The sequence below is a fragment of the Mesoplodon mirus genome, assembly GCF_964341445.2.
Source record: "Mesoplodon mirus genome assembly, chromosome: 2".
NCBI classification, from domain to species: domain Eukaryota; kingdom Metazoa; phylum Chordata; class Mammalia; order Artiodactyla; family Ziphiidae; genus Mesoplodon; species Mesoplodon mirus.
Window position 1 is genome coordinate 218,149,114 of NC_138977.1, and position 14,706 is coordinate 218,163,819.

The 14,706-nt window shown below is 40.2% G+C and overlaps 1 protein-coding gene across 2 annotated transcripts in view; it reads right to left on the reverse strand.

Moving 5' to 3' along the window:
- The window catches only part of FAM204A (family with sequence similarity 204 member A), a 32,126-nt gene extending 17,899 nt beyond the window's left edge, over window positions 1–14,227 (reverse strand). The window contains exons 1-5 of one of the 2 annotated variants that reach the window (XM_082611838.1): window positions 14,167–14,227; window positions 7,822–8,063; window positions 7,191–7,278; window positions 7,029–7,059; window positions 6,740–6,839 (exon numbers count right to left, since the gene is read on the reverse strand). In XM_082611838.1, the coding sequence (XP_082467964.1) occupies window positions 6,740–6,839; window positions 7,029–7,059; window positions 7,191–7,278; window positions 7,822–8,055 (453 nt within the window). In that variant the 5' untranslated portion in view covers window positions 8,056–8,063; window positions 14,167–14,227. The remainder of the gene's footprint in view (window positions 1–6,739; window positions 6,840–7,028; window positions 7,060–7,190; window positions 7,279–7,821; window positions 8,064–14,166) is intronic. The other variant, XM_082611839.1, reaches the window with a different exon arrangement.
- Between the last annotated feature and the right edge of the window lie 479 nt (window positions 14,228–14,706).

Sequence of the window (14,706 nt, forward strand, 5' to 3'; positions counted from 1 at the left end):
CTTTTCTTCTTACTCTTCCCTCTCCTCAGTATTATACTCGATCCTAGGGCTTCAATTATTTCTTATAAGCTGCTTTGTATCTCTAAATAATTCAAAACATCTGACCTCTCCCCTGTACGAAGACCTGTGTCTCCAGCTACTTGCTAGTTACCTTCATGTGGAAGGCCTTGCAGAGGCAGGGTCTTCAATGTTTATCATGTGGAAAAGCAAGCTCATCAGTTCCTGCCCTGACTCTCCTTCAGAGGTGACCACCCCTAGTCACCCCGGAGAGAATCCTCCGTTATATTCAATGCCTCCGATCCTTGGCTCTTATTTTCGCTCTGTTTTTGTAGTGTTTCTCATGTCTCCCTTCTGTGCTTCCTCAGGGCCTCATCATCTCTTGTTTGTAAGATTTAAACCCTCATCAAACTAGTCTTCTGTTTTCCTAAAGCAGATCCCGTGTCATTACCCAGCTCCAAACACAATCACTTCTTTCCTCGTTTTGAATAGCACCCAAATCCCTTCACAACAGGGTCCCCAAATGCTTTCTCAGCCCCATCTTGGGCAAGGCTGTACTTCCTATTCTCTGGCCACATTTACCAGTCTCTTCATACTCCCTGTGCCTCTGGATGAGTTTCTCTTTGAAAAATCTTAACCACCCTTGTAAGTCTCATGTCGAATGTTACCTTCTCTATTTCTGCAGGTTCCCTCATGCCTATACACCCGCTGACCCCACTGCACCCTCCCCGATGCCCAGTACCTAACCGCGCCCTGAGTGCTGCCAGGCCTGCAAGCCACGTCTCTCTCCGGCACTTTCAGCTCAGCAACCTAACAGCATCCATTCTCAAGCCTGTCCTGCTTATTCCACATAATAGCTCTGTTTGTTTCCCTCTAATTATTTAGGCTTCCTGAGATTATTTAGGACCTGGGTGCTGTATGCCTTTACTCCAGGCCCTAGAATAATGCAGATCTCTTTTTATCACCAATGCCCAGGAACTAAACCAGCGGTCTGCTTATTTAGCGAGGCATTTCGCTGCAGCAACTGGCTAACTTAACTCCCTGTGGTTGCCACACAGCCACAGCTTACAGTTAATGTCACAAAGTGGAAAACAAGAACATTCCCCTTTTCTGGAAACTTATATGAACTGCTGGGCTGATAGGTATAATTTTCACTTAAAAATAAATTAACTAAAATTACAAATCTCTCTCTCCACCATCAACTAACTCCCATTCCCCCAGCCATTCCAAGCGGCATCTAATATAGCGGAAAGAGTGCTGGACCAGGAGTCAGAGGACACGGTCACAGCGCCTGGTAAACTCATAAGCCTCAGTTTCTTTAAAGAAAATGAGAGAATCAGCTTGGATGACCAAAATTCTCTCCTAGAAATAAAATCCGAGAATTCCACTTACATGGTCAACTTTGTTTTTAGCTCTTTTAAAAGTTTTTTTTTTATTTCAACAAAGTTTCGCTACGCATGACTGTTTCTTTTTTTTCCTCCTTTTTCTTTCTTTCTTTCTTTTTTCTTTTTTTTAAAGCAATTTATTTAAGTAAAATATAATAGTTCTTTTTGGCTCTGAAAAGTTTCTGGTTCCATAGGCACACCCAAACTCTCTGCTTCTATAAGAAGATACTAACATTCCAAATATTTTCAAAATGCTCACGTTAAAAAAAAAAAAAAAAAAAAAAAAAACCCGAGGTATAACATTTCCATCACCTTAAGACCAAAAGTTAATAATAGTTTAAAAGAACATGGTTGTTGAGGTCAGACCTGGGTTCAAATTATAGCTCCTCTACTTACTGGCCAAGAAACCCTGGGTTTTGTCCCTAAACCTCTATAAGGCTGCAGTTATCTCACCTGTAAAATGAGAATAATGCCACATTCTTTGCAAAGTTATGGTAAAGGTAAAAAAAAAAAAAAAGTAAAATACCTAGCAAAGTTTTTAGATCATAGAAGTCATTCAATAAATAAGCTATTTACATTATGTCTATCAGGATACCATTAAAACAAAAAGAAGGTTCAGCTCTATATTACTACAGACCTCATTATAGTTTGTCAAGGGCTCAGACCCAAGTATAAGACCCAAGATTTCAACTTTGAGTCAGTAAGTAGTCTCATGAAATAAGATTTGAGTATCAAAGCTTTCTAAAAGTCTTAAGTTGGACCCCAGAGTAACCTTTATTGGAATTATCTAGGGCATCTTTCATACCACAGGAGTGGCAGGGGGCACAGAAGCACCGCTGATACTCTGCAGGTCCTCAGCATGCTCCTAAGATGCCTTCTGGCAGGAATCGAAATTTAGCTTAAGATATACCTCAATACAGACAAACTTAGGGATGGCAATTTGGTCCCAGGTGGAAAATCATCTAAGGCCAGTATCTGACAGGTTCCCATGAGGCAATAAGTAAGCCCTAATTAACAGTTTTGTTGCAGATGTCAAGGCAGTACTATAAATATCTAAGAAATTTACGGGTATTAGGTTTAACCTTAAGGACTAACCACCCATATGTGTGTAGTAAAATCTCTTTGAACATACCGATTAAAGCTCTTAACGTCAAACTGGAACAATATATTTCTAGAGAAATTTTGCTACTAAATATTTATTCAGATAATATATTCAATTTTCAAACCTTAATACAAATGAAGTGTCCACTCGTTTGTTGTTCTATGATTAGACCTAAATACCTAGGGGAAACAATCAGGTAATCTCTCCATAAAGGAGGAAGAAAAAAAAGAACTAAGAATTAAGTGCTACTACTTTTACATAAAAATCACGCCTACCTAAATTATTTGAATCAGGTAAGTAAAAAACTAAGTTGGACTGTTACTTCAGAAAAATCTAGATTTGGGACTATTTTACTTTCCAACCTGCTCTGTTTTCTTAGACAAGTCATGCTAGGCTTCAGTTTCTTCATCTGTATTGTGAGAATAATACTGGCCATACTACCCACCCGACGGGGATCACATAAGGATGACAAGAAAATGGTTTCTACCTGATCCCAGGGGAACAACATGGTACCTCTACACCCCACCATCCACCCTACCCATCCGACACCCGCCCACTCAAGGCAACCAGCCTGTGATCTTTGTATTGGCACTCCATGTAAGATTCTAGTAAGAAAGAGTATTCTGCTAAAAAAATAAGTTTGAAAAAAGCTGTACTATACAATAGCAGCTTCCTCTCATAAACAACTAAAAATTATGAAAGACATTGTGCAGTTACTCTCAAAATTATTAAAAGTACCTCTGGTTTTTCTTGCCAAAAAGAATCCATTAAGTATACATAAAACTACTTTCAAAAATGACTGCTGACTAATCAAATTGATTCAACTAAAGAATACTTGAGACATTTATAATGAAATGAATGAGTAAAATTTATTCTAAAGAAATTCCCACATAAACACAAAATAATTGTTGTGATTACAGAATTATTGATAAGTGCCAGGACTGCTGCCAGAAACACAATTATAGCTGTATTTAATACAAAGAACACTTTAAAACAGCTTTGGATGTTAGGAAGATTACATTTTAAAAATATAAGTCTCTCTGCACTGTCAGGGAAGCAAGTGACAGCAGGGCTGTAAATACACATCCTTGGTTGAGCAACGGCTTTGGCTTGGCAGTGAAGAAAGAAAGAGAGAGAGAGACGGTGGGGGGAGAGAGAGAGAGAAGGAAGAAGGAAGGAAGGAAGGAAGGAAGAGAGAGAGAGAAAGAAAGTAAGAGAAAAAGAAAAGAAGGAAAAGAATAAAAAAGAAAAAGGACTACACGACAGACGTAAGAAGTTTGTTTTGTTGTACCATTCTTGAGAGTTGAGTGATTGAGTGAAAAGAGACTAAAAAGGGTCTCTGAGATATAGTAACAGATCAGCCTCTGCTCCAGAGAAGTAAAATAATGCACTAGAAATCCATGCTAGTTTTGTCCATACTGCATCATGGATTTTCATGATCCTCTCTAGATTTCTTGGGCAGTGCTATTATCTGCTGAACTTACATTTATTCTTAGCATTTATCTTGGTGCCCCCAGTGTGGACATTCTTTAATGTCTATTTACTCTGTTGGATTCACAGTAGAGACTTTAGCATGACAGCAAAAGGGGTGCATGTGAAACAGTGATCCCAAACCAAAGAATGAGTGTGAACCTGCTGGCATGCAATTAAGCTGAACTACCAAGAGAATATGAGATAATCTGGCTTCACCAAATCCTTCCTTTCCTCTTATGCTTGCACTTATTTATAGAATATTAAGTGCTGGCAACATCCTGGGCAGATACAAGCCTGGCCAGCAACAGTTTCCTTGTTGAGGTGATGCCATGACTTTCTTGGGCAGATGTCATTCATACAGAGGAATGCCTACCATTTGGAAAAGCCAAACTTATAAAACAGATCAACAGGTGATTATAAAAGGATTTAGAGCGGTCTTCCCTTAAACAGAAATTCCTTTTTAAAATGGTGTTTGACTTATAATTCTTTCTAGAATTCGTCTAATGTACAATGCGAAACAGAACACTAGTTCCTAAAACTGAGTTGTTTAAAAGATTTTGCACATGGAATCCTAGTATCCTTGATTAAAGTTACTCTTCACAAATTCCAAATTTTAGACAAAGAATATAAGTTGCCCTTATCTTGCCAGTATCAAGAAGGTACAATTTCATATATGTAGGGAAATAAAAATATTCTAATACAGATAGATTGTAAAAAAATGCCTTCAAACTTTCTACTTTTTAGAAAGGCTAAAATCTGAATTTCATAGCTTTAACTTCACTAAGAAACAATTCAGACATTCTAAAGTCAATACAGTTATGAGAAAACACAACAAATATTGTAAACAGTTGAAGATCAAAGACCACCTAATTCACAAATAAAATTTTTAAAAATATTTCCTATGAGAACCAACATTTAACCATTTCTTCCCTCAAAAGAACAATCCAGTCAGAGGTTGGGACTCTAAAGCAGGTGGGCCAGAGATGGCCCGTGGACCACTGCCATCAGCATAAGCCTCCTCCGTCATGCTTTGGAACAGGTCTGGTACAGTCAAGATCATCCTCCTCACAAGATCCCTCCTCCCAGCCCACCAGAATCACAGGAGTCAAGAGCACAGCAATCACACTTTAAAATGCTTACCAGCCCCTTGGGCAGTGAAGCTGGAGAACTGAGAATGGTGCAATAAAGCCTGGGTTTTAGTTTCACCTCTACCAGTGCTCTTTCTTTGTAAGAAATTTAGCATTTCTGCACCTGCTTGAACATTTGGAAAAAGGAGATTGCTCAACAGCTCTAATTATTTGCAGCAGCAGGTGATCCTGGTTCCAATTCCGCAGTGTTCTAGGGATTAGGTGACATGAATTCTTGGCAAACTTGGAATCAAAAGGTTTGCATGTAACACTCTGTTGTGTCAGTTTCTTACTGCATGTGCCCTCAATGAGGCAATTCCACCCAATGACGGGTTTAAAAATCAGAGGTTTTTCATAAGAAATATTGATTAACCAGAAAATGGTGATCATCTCTATACACAGTAGTATACAGCAATGATCCTGTCTATACATGCAGGATACAATATCCTTGGGCTTCAACCAGCAGGCCTCTGTGCCTCTATCCCTATGGCCCAGAGCTCAATTCTCATGCTCCTGGAGTCTGTCAACATTCCCCTAAGTGAACGTATAAGTTATTCATTCATTCAAGCCTCTACTAAATATTAACGCCATCTATAGACTGACAACTCCCAAGCATGCATCTCAAGCTCAGACTCTCCTCGAAGCTCCTGCCTCATTTTACCAACAGTCTACTCTATTCCTGTTTGCTGGTATTACCCATGCCCCAAAATTAGCTTTGGATAGGCCCCACTCTAAATCTTCTCCCCTCCAAAGCTTTCCCGTCTTTGTAATTCACATGACTATTCACACCATTGCTTAAGTAAAACCCTGAATGGTTCTCTCCCGTCCTCATAGTCCTAAATCTCCCCACCACCTCATAAGCAATCAGGAGGCAAATACTGTTGACCCTACTTCTACAGTGTACCTCATCTCTATCCACTTTTCTATCTTCAGCAGCGCCATTCTTGTTCAAGCCGCCATCATCTCATGCCTAGAAGAGTCTCTTAACTGTCCTCTTCTCATCTGCTTTTGTTGCCCCAAGGTCCATCTTCCACATAAGATGCAATCTTTTCAAACATAACTTAGATCACATCACTCCCTTAACTTAAAACCCTTGAATGGCTCTCAACTGCACTGTGACTAAAACCCAATTCCTTACCTTGTCCTCTAAGGTCCTACAGAGTTTGGTCCCTGCCTGCCTGCTTGCCTGCTTGCCTGCCTGCCTGCCTGCCTCTCCAATCTTACCTTGGACCACCCACCCTCCTCCTCACTGACACCATCCAGCCAGGCTGACCTTCTTACGGCTGCTCAAATGTTCTATGATGACTCTTCCACCCCTAGGATCTTTACCCAGGTTATCACCTCTACACTAGCATTCCTTATACAGATGGTTCCTTCCCATCCTACGGTCTTAGTGAGATGGCACCCTCTAAGAAAGGCCTTCCCTGACCACTCAGCTAAAGTGGGGCTTCCATTTTAATTTCTTCACTATACCCTGTTCGTTTCTTTCTTAACAGCTTTTTTAACGATTTGTAACTATATATTTACTTGTTTATCTAGCATCTTGCACACATTAACTTCTTCACTGAACGAATTAATGAGGAGAAACACCTTAGGCAAGGTTAATTACAAACATTTCCCACTGGCTAATATAAGATGCAATAAAAAGATCTTACCTTTTCAATTTTTTTCCTTTTAACAGGGGGGTCAAATCTATCGCTGACTCCAAAATACTGAGTAAGCTCCTTCCACTGGGTTTCTCTTGAGGACTGTTCACTGTAAGAAGAGAGACAATAACTTATGTTTTACACAAAATGTACTCATTTGTACATTTACTGTCTTTAACTGGTTACTACAATTATACTACATTTACTAGTCCTTACGTTTCAGAGGTAAGTAGTTCAACTATTTGTACAAGTTCTACAATACTATCTAGGACAGACAGGTATTTTAAATTCCACCTACCTTTGAGATTCTTCTTCATTCTTCAATTTACCTGAAAAAGAATTCACAGTGTCAATACCTAAGTATTCTGTTATTTCAAAATTATGGTTATTAAAAATTGTTGAGCTCAATTGGTCACAATTTAATATTAGCACTATTGACAATTAACCTAAATTAAAACACCTTTTCTGGAGCGTTTTCTTTTTTTCTTTCTGGATCTTGAAGTTGAGGTTTTCTGTTCAGAATGTTTTGTATGCAGTTCTTGAAATTTCTACATAAAAGTAAAAAGAAAGAAAGAGAAGCAAATATGCTTTGAAGCAAAGCATACATCTGAAAAATAACATTTTAAGTAATAAAAAACTATAACATTTATAAAAATATACAAATTTTATGAAACTAGTTCAGTTCTTCTTGAGATACTCTATTGTCTGAGACTTTCACAACCTGAGTTTTTATCTTCATTTATTTCCAAATAAGTCAATCTGATAATCTGAGGGTAAAAGTCAATGGCTCATAGACAGCAAAGAGATTAAGACTGAAACTCCTCATGTATTTTGTTAGACCAAGTAGCTAATCCTACTGTTTTTTTTCCTTCCTCTTTTTATGAAAAACAAAACGAAAATGAACATAAGTATCTGAGTGGCCGGTGAATTGGCCACAGACCCACAGAGTAATAAAAGTATTCTGAGTCAATCTTCCCTACCTATTTACCTCCCAAGAACATATACATTCTGACCACAGCAGAGACACACACAGGACCATGCACAAACACACAGGTATAGGCTTTAATAAGAACACATCAGAGAAAACCTACATTCCACATATTTAAGGGAATTCCAGAGGGACACTCTTCATATGCATTTACATTTGCCTCTGCTTCAGTTTTTGGTCCATCTGTAGGGATATCTGAGACCTCTGTGTTTGTAATGGTCCCATCTTCTTTACCTTCTTGTAAGTTAAGTTCAGAGCTCCCTACTGTGGCTTCATCATCAGAATTCAACTCAACATCACTTTCATTTAGGCCAGGAGGTAGTAGCCCACTCCACATCTTTTCTGCTAAAGGGAAAAAAATGAATTAAGACACAAAGTAGACATGGAAAGAATTTTAAAACCATTAAAAGATACCCCAGGAACCTAATAATTATACCAATGGTTTGGGAACAGTCTATCTAGACTTTTTTTTAAATTGGTATAAAGTGGGATGTACCCTCCATATTAAGATAATTTAAATATTTTGCTTGTATAAATTTTTTAAAAGTGTATTTTCAGCAAGTTTGTTACAAGACACACCTACAGATGAATGACTTAATGACAGCAGAACCTCGATTCTCTAATATATGGATAATCTTGTCCAAAGAAAAGAGGAAATTCAGTAGAAGCATTCACTGCTCAAGAATGTTAAGAGTCTAACAATATACACTGCAGGCAACTTAAGAATTATAATACTATATTTCAAGCTGTAACAGTTAGAGAAGAAAATAAAATTGGATGTTTCGCCTGTATTTGAATGTACGAAACTTCAGGGGACTTATTACCTACAGAGTAGGAAACGTATTACTCAAAGGAAAATTTTTAAGCTATGCAGGTAGTTTGAGAAAAGTATGGTGGTAAAAAGGATGTCCTAGCTTTACATTTTATACTGCTTGCTAAAGTAATACGAAATGGAGTATAAGCCTAACAATTTAACAAAAACATACAGCTTTTAAAAATAATACTGTATTTGGGAAAAAGTTAAAGTTCAGGGTAATTCTTATCATTAGTTATACAGCCCATTGGTAGAGAGAACCATTAACTATTGTTAAGTCTAATAAAAATGATTTTTAAAAATTGAGGTTGTAATCATTTGCTAAAATTATAATTGAGTACATTTTCACTATTAATCTCCATGACACAGTCTATTTTAGCATACGTAATGAACCAAAACCAGTTCATTCAAAAGAGGCATAGAATACAGAAGGTGGCTGTACTGCTCAAGATTTACTACCAACTTAAAGGAATAAAATAGAAAGATGGAAATCTTTTTTGCTAACCTTTCTGCCCCCTATTGCGTTAACCTAGTAAGAAAACCACCAGCATTGTCTCTGAGACAAAGTATCGCGGGATTTTGCATTACTCTGAATAATGGATGCCTGATAACTTTTAAGGACCTCCTCCCAAGTCCAAAGAATCAGCTCTCACTTTTCACAGTTTGCGTCCAGCCTCATAGCGGCTGGCTCTCTGAAACATCCTCACCAAAACATTCTCTTGGCTTTTTAAGAGGAAGGGTTCTAACATCTAATTACTCCAACTGTAATCCTGACTCAACCATATATGAGTGGTATGAGGAAATCATTTTTAACACCTCTGACCCTCAGTTTTTTCATCTGTTTTACAGGAATAACTATATTGCACACAGGGTAATTCTGAGGATGAAACGAGGTACGCTATTGAAACGCTCAACACAGTGTTTAGGAGGTTCTGGGGACTTGGTCAATGCTAAGTCCTTTTCGCCATCATTATTATTACTTCTGTGGCCATGTACGGCATTTTTATCATGTCAGTCATGGGTGGCAGCGTCCATAAGGTAGCTTTGAAGCTTCTAATGTTTAAGGTGCATTCACTTAGCAACTGATGCAAGTCATTTACTTCCTTGATTCCCACAGTCTGACTGAAGTTTCCATTAAAAATGTTGATGGGGGGGGGGCTTCCCTGGTGGCGCAGTGGTTGGGAGTCCGCCTGCCGATGTGGGGGACGCGAGTTCGTGCCCCGGTCCGGGAGGATCCCACATGCCACGGAGCGGCTGGACCCGTGAGCCGTGGCCGCTGAGCCTGCGCGTCCGGAGCCTGTGCTCCGTGGCGGGAGAGGCCGCAGCGGTGAGAGGCCCGCGTACCGCAAAAAAAAAAAAAAAAAAAAAAAGTTGATGTCTTTTTCTGAATGGAGCAATAAAACCAGAAACAAATTACCAGGGAGATAGTGGAACCTAAGCTTCAAGGCTCTTATTTTTCACAGTTCCTCCCAAAGCACTATACCTGATTTTCTATATTTTTAATCTGTATGCCTTTTTTTTAAAGAGGAGACCTCAAATGACATAAGCTCCAAGTCCTATAAACCCTGGATCCATCCCTAAGTCTGGCCTGAGGATTTTAAAAGTTGGAATGGAGGTTGTGTTGAGATATTCTGTTAGCACAAAGGACATAGTATAAAACATGCCAATATTAAAAAACAGGTGTTGTGCTATTAATAAAAATATTTCTACTGTTCTGAGAAGCAGGGGGAGGGGAGTGATAATAAGCTCCATCATGACTTTGCCACTGGCATATAATATACCTTCAGTCTCACTATCCCATTTCAGGACTTAAGGACAGTAACAAGTTTCAGAGCTAGCTTTCTTAGCACCAATTGGGGTTCTACGTTTGAAGCCACTGTTTCTCTTCCTTGTCCATAGCATCTTTCGCATGCCCACTGTGTGCCAGGCACACTTCAAGACATAGGAACAGCAGTATACAAAACAGGCAAAAATACCTAACCTCATGGAACCAACATTCTATACAAATGGCAAGCTTCTGTCCATCAGCAGCCAAGTACCACTCAGCCCAGACTTCAGTTGTGACGCTCAGATGGGCACAGTTCCTCCACTGGGCCACTGCTTCAGTATCTCCACAGGGTGAGTCTGTGCTCTGGGCACCCAAATGGGTTTCTCCTTGGGAAGCAGTGCCAGTTGCCGTGGACAGGGCATGCCTTTCCTCATCAGCCCTTAATCATTTTTTATCACTTTTGGACTTTCTCAAAATCATCTATTTTTAATAAGTTCTTGCTGATGTGGCATTAAGAACCGTCCTCAGGATGCCACTGACGGGTATGATAGTTTCTTGTGTGTGCCCACAGGGGGAAAAAAATTAAAATAACTTTAAAAAGTGGACTCTATGTCCAAATCCATAAAACAAGGCAAAGTTCAAATAAGGTATGTTTCTGAACTTAATTCCTAAGTATCTGTAAAGTGATGTGCCATTCTCCTCTGACCATAAAACACATACACACACACAAATACCAGGGCAACTTGGTGGCCACAGACAAATGCAGATTATTCACTGAGGAGCCTGCAAAGTGAAACTGCCCACCTGAACAGCAGCTTGGCTGCAAATCAGCCAATATGGAGTGGCTGCTTCGTGACTTGTTTTAGGCTTACGTTCCAAAACAGTCTTTCTACTCAAAGCACACACATGTTATTTATACATTTGTAATTGTACTATGGTACCAACTGGTCCTATTAGGCCCCCTGTTACTTCTGTTGGGTTCCTCTGGATTGCGATGCTCTAGTTCTTTGAAGTGTTGCTCACCTCATACCTTTCAGAGTGCATTCCTTCATTTTAAAGCAGATCACGCCAAATTACCCTTCACATGTGGAAATTACTCAGCCATTCTCAAGAGACGTGGCATACCAGAGAACAAGAAACAAGTTTTTAAGTGTAGATTATAGCCAGATCTATATAACAGTCCGTGTATCAATACATAAATTTTCACGTTTTTAGCCTGCACGTCAAATATTTTAGTTTTATCATTTAGCCCCAAAGAAGATGTAAATCATTCAGAATCCCTTTTTTCTCTACGGTTTTGAGTATCAGCCTCTCCGTTTCATACTGGAGAGATTTTTCCAATTCCACAATTATTCTACAAAAAAAATTCTGTGTATGCTATGCAGAACACATCTTTAGTCCAGGGCTGACATGATTTATGATGAACAAAAAATATTTACGTATCATCCTCGTCTCAATGGCTTGGGCTTTCTTTTGCCCGTGGAAACCGAACACAGTCACTACACTTAGCACACCTGGGCAGATGGCAATGCACCTAGAAGAACACGACACAGCTCAGCAGCTCCTCAGCTTAGGTTTTCCCAAAGTTTTATGAAGACCGTAATGGAGGTCTCTAAGCTAATTTCAGTATTCAAAAAGCCCAATATATTTTATTATCCCTCAAACAATATCATCCACCTTTAGGTCAGGAGACTTAAATTCAATGAAACATTATTCTTCACCACACATTCATTCATCAGAGACTCTGATTGGTAGCTACAGACCTGATTTTTATTAAAAAAAAAAAAAACAAGAACAAAAATTAATGAATATAGTTTAGTGGACACAATCTTTCAAAATATAGCATCCATGGAGGTATCAAATTATAATAAAAGGGGTTCTAGGTTGTGAAAGGATTGGGAACCAGTGGTAGAGCAGAGGAAAAAACACTGTTTTGAAAGTCAGAAGATGGGTTCCTGGTCCTGAACAACAAAATTGTGGGGAAGCCACTGCATCTGTCTGGATCTTCATTCTTAAGCTATAACATGAAGGGTGTGATCAGATCTCTGGGATGTCCTGCTGCTCTAAAATGTTTCTTTATGGATCTCAGATGCCCAGAATCACCTCATTCTTTGCTGTAACATTCCATCCTCTCACAGTCAGAACAATACTAATTAAACCTCAGCACCCCAGAAGATAAGGGTTCTCTCCTAACCCAGCCACCACAGGCAAGCCTGCTAGTTTTCAGTAAGACTCTGCACTTCAGAGAGAACACCTAAAAGATGCTCTGCAGAAAGGGAAAGAAACACCAATTGTGACAGAAGAAACAGAAACAAAACGAAAAACAAAGCAGGTCACCGCTATACAGGGCATACAAACAATGTGACAGGCACTGTTTTACCCTTAATCCTCACCAATGACCCTTCCACTAGGAATTATTATCTAAACCTCTTTTACAGATGAGGTAACAGACTCACCTAATGCACTGTAATCCACTTACCTTAGGAAAACAGAACTCTATAGCTTGAAAACTCTATAGAGAACAACAGACTTAAGTAGTAATATATTCTTGGTGACACAGATTAGAAAATGGGTCTGAAGAATGTCTCCAGCCTGTAATTCTGTTAACATTTGATTAAGAAGAATTTTCGTCTCACTTTCTAAGGGCAGAAAGCTATGTAAAATGCTAGGCTAAATCGCATACATCGAAGTCACATTCAGAGGTCTGGGTAATAATGTCACATTTTCTGGAAGTCCAGGCAACTGTGTATAACCAAAACTCAATCTGAGCAGTTTACTGGGTAAATGTCTCCTGCCTGTAATATTCCAGAATTTCAATTCCATTTTTACCAAATGAAGCTGTCTTATTTCCCAGATTTTATATTCAATTAGAAATAAAGAAATCTGAATCTTGTCTGATCTGAATTTAATCTTACTTGTATGACAGTCACAAGCCACCACCCACCAATCTGAAGACTGTGTTAAATAATTTACACAATAATCAGTTTCTGTGACTGGGAATTAGTTACTTGCCTGAAATACTTTTAAGCATGCTGTCATCAACATTAATGTAAATGTCCTATTCATGTTTATGAAATAAATACGCTCCCTTTTCTCAAAAAGGTAGAGAAAGTACAACTGAATCACAGGCCTGACTTCGGATTTAAGTTACCAATCTGATTACCCAGATAAACTATTTAGCAGGATTTTGCATGTATGCATATGTTTTCATCAAAGTGAGTGTTTTGTTTAGCCAACACTTCCCCAGGCTCAAAACGCTACACGGAAGGATTTACAAGTAACCAATAACACTTCGAGGCTCATTTCAAATTGGATGCAGCTGTTAGAATACTTACAAGGTGCAAGACAGCAATAGGGTGGCTCTAGAAAGGTACATCTTTTCCTGTTTGGCTGCACAACCCGTAACTCTGCAGGCTCTCCGGCAGCAGGGTCACACTCCGATCCCCGAGCGGGAAGAATCCCCTCCCAGCACAGAACTAAGCGCTGCAGATTCTGGTGTAGGACGTCTAGCTTGCTGACACTCCCATTGGCTGCAGCTCTCTTCCGGGTACAGCAATTGTAAACCAGAGACTGTTTCCCGGGTCGAAAGTCTGTCTCCTCATCCCCTCTCACTCTGGCTGGGGTGGGACGAAGAAGCCCTCTCCCACCAACAGGACGGGGAAGGCGCTGCGACGCCGGGTCCAAGCAAAGCGGAGGCCTGCTCCGCCGACTCTCCCGTGGGCCCGGCCAAAGGGTTTGAAGGCTCCGCGGAGAGGCTGTGAGGCCACCCACGCTGGCTCCCTCGCTCCCCGCACCCGGCCTTCCCAGGTCCGTCACACCGGAGCCCGGGCCGCCTGGAAGTTAGCCCAGCCACCAGCTCTACTCACCGGTCCGTAGCCTGCCGTCCAGCAGCCATCTTAAGACCCGTCAACATCGCGCCTTCTCATTGGCGCCGGCATCTCAGCCAATAGGCTAAGGCCGTTCTGGCCTGGGGTCGCCATGGAAACCGGCCGCGCTCAGCTGTGCTTTTAAATAGGCAGGAAGGGGTTGATTCCTTTCTTTCTACTTCTTTTCTCCCAACTTTTCTCTCGCCGTTTTCTTCTTTTTTTCTGGACGTTTTTAAAGACTGTTCTTTCTCCATTCCTTCCCGTACTCCGTGGTGAGGAAAGTGCTGGCTTAGACTTTGAACTGAGTTCATTCCCCAATGACGGAAAGTCACTGCAGAAGCTCTCTAGACCCTTCTGTGAACGTTTCCATTCATACACCCTTTTCCCCTCGCTCCCTTCCTTACTTTTTTTTCTTTCTGTACATATTTATTGAGCAGGCACCCTGCCAGCCTATGTTTAGGGCAAAATGATCTCTACTTCTGCTCTAGTGGCGCTTACCGTTTGGTGATCGTGGCAGCTGCTTCACTGACCAGCTGTGTG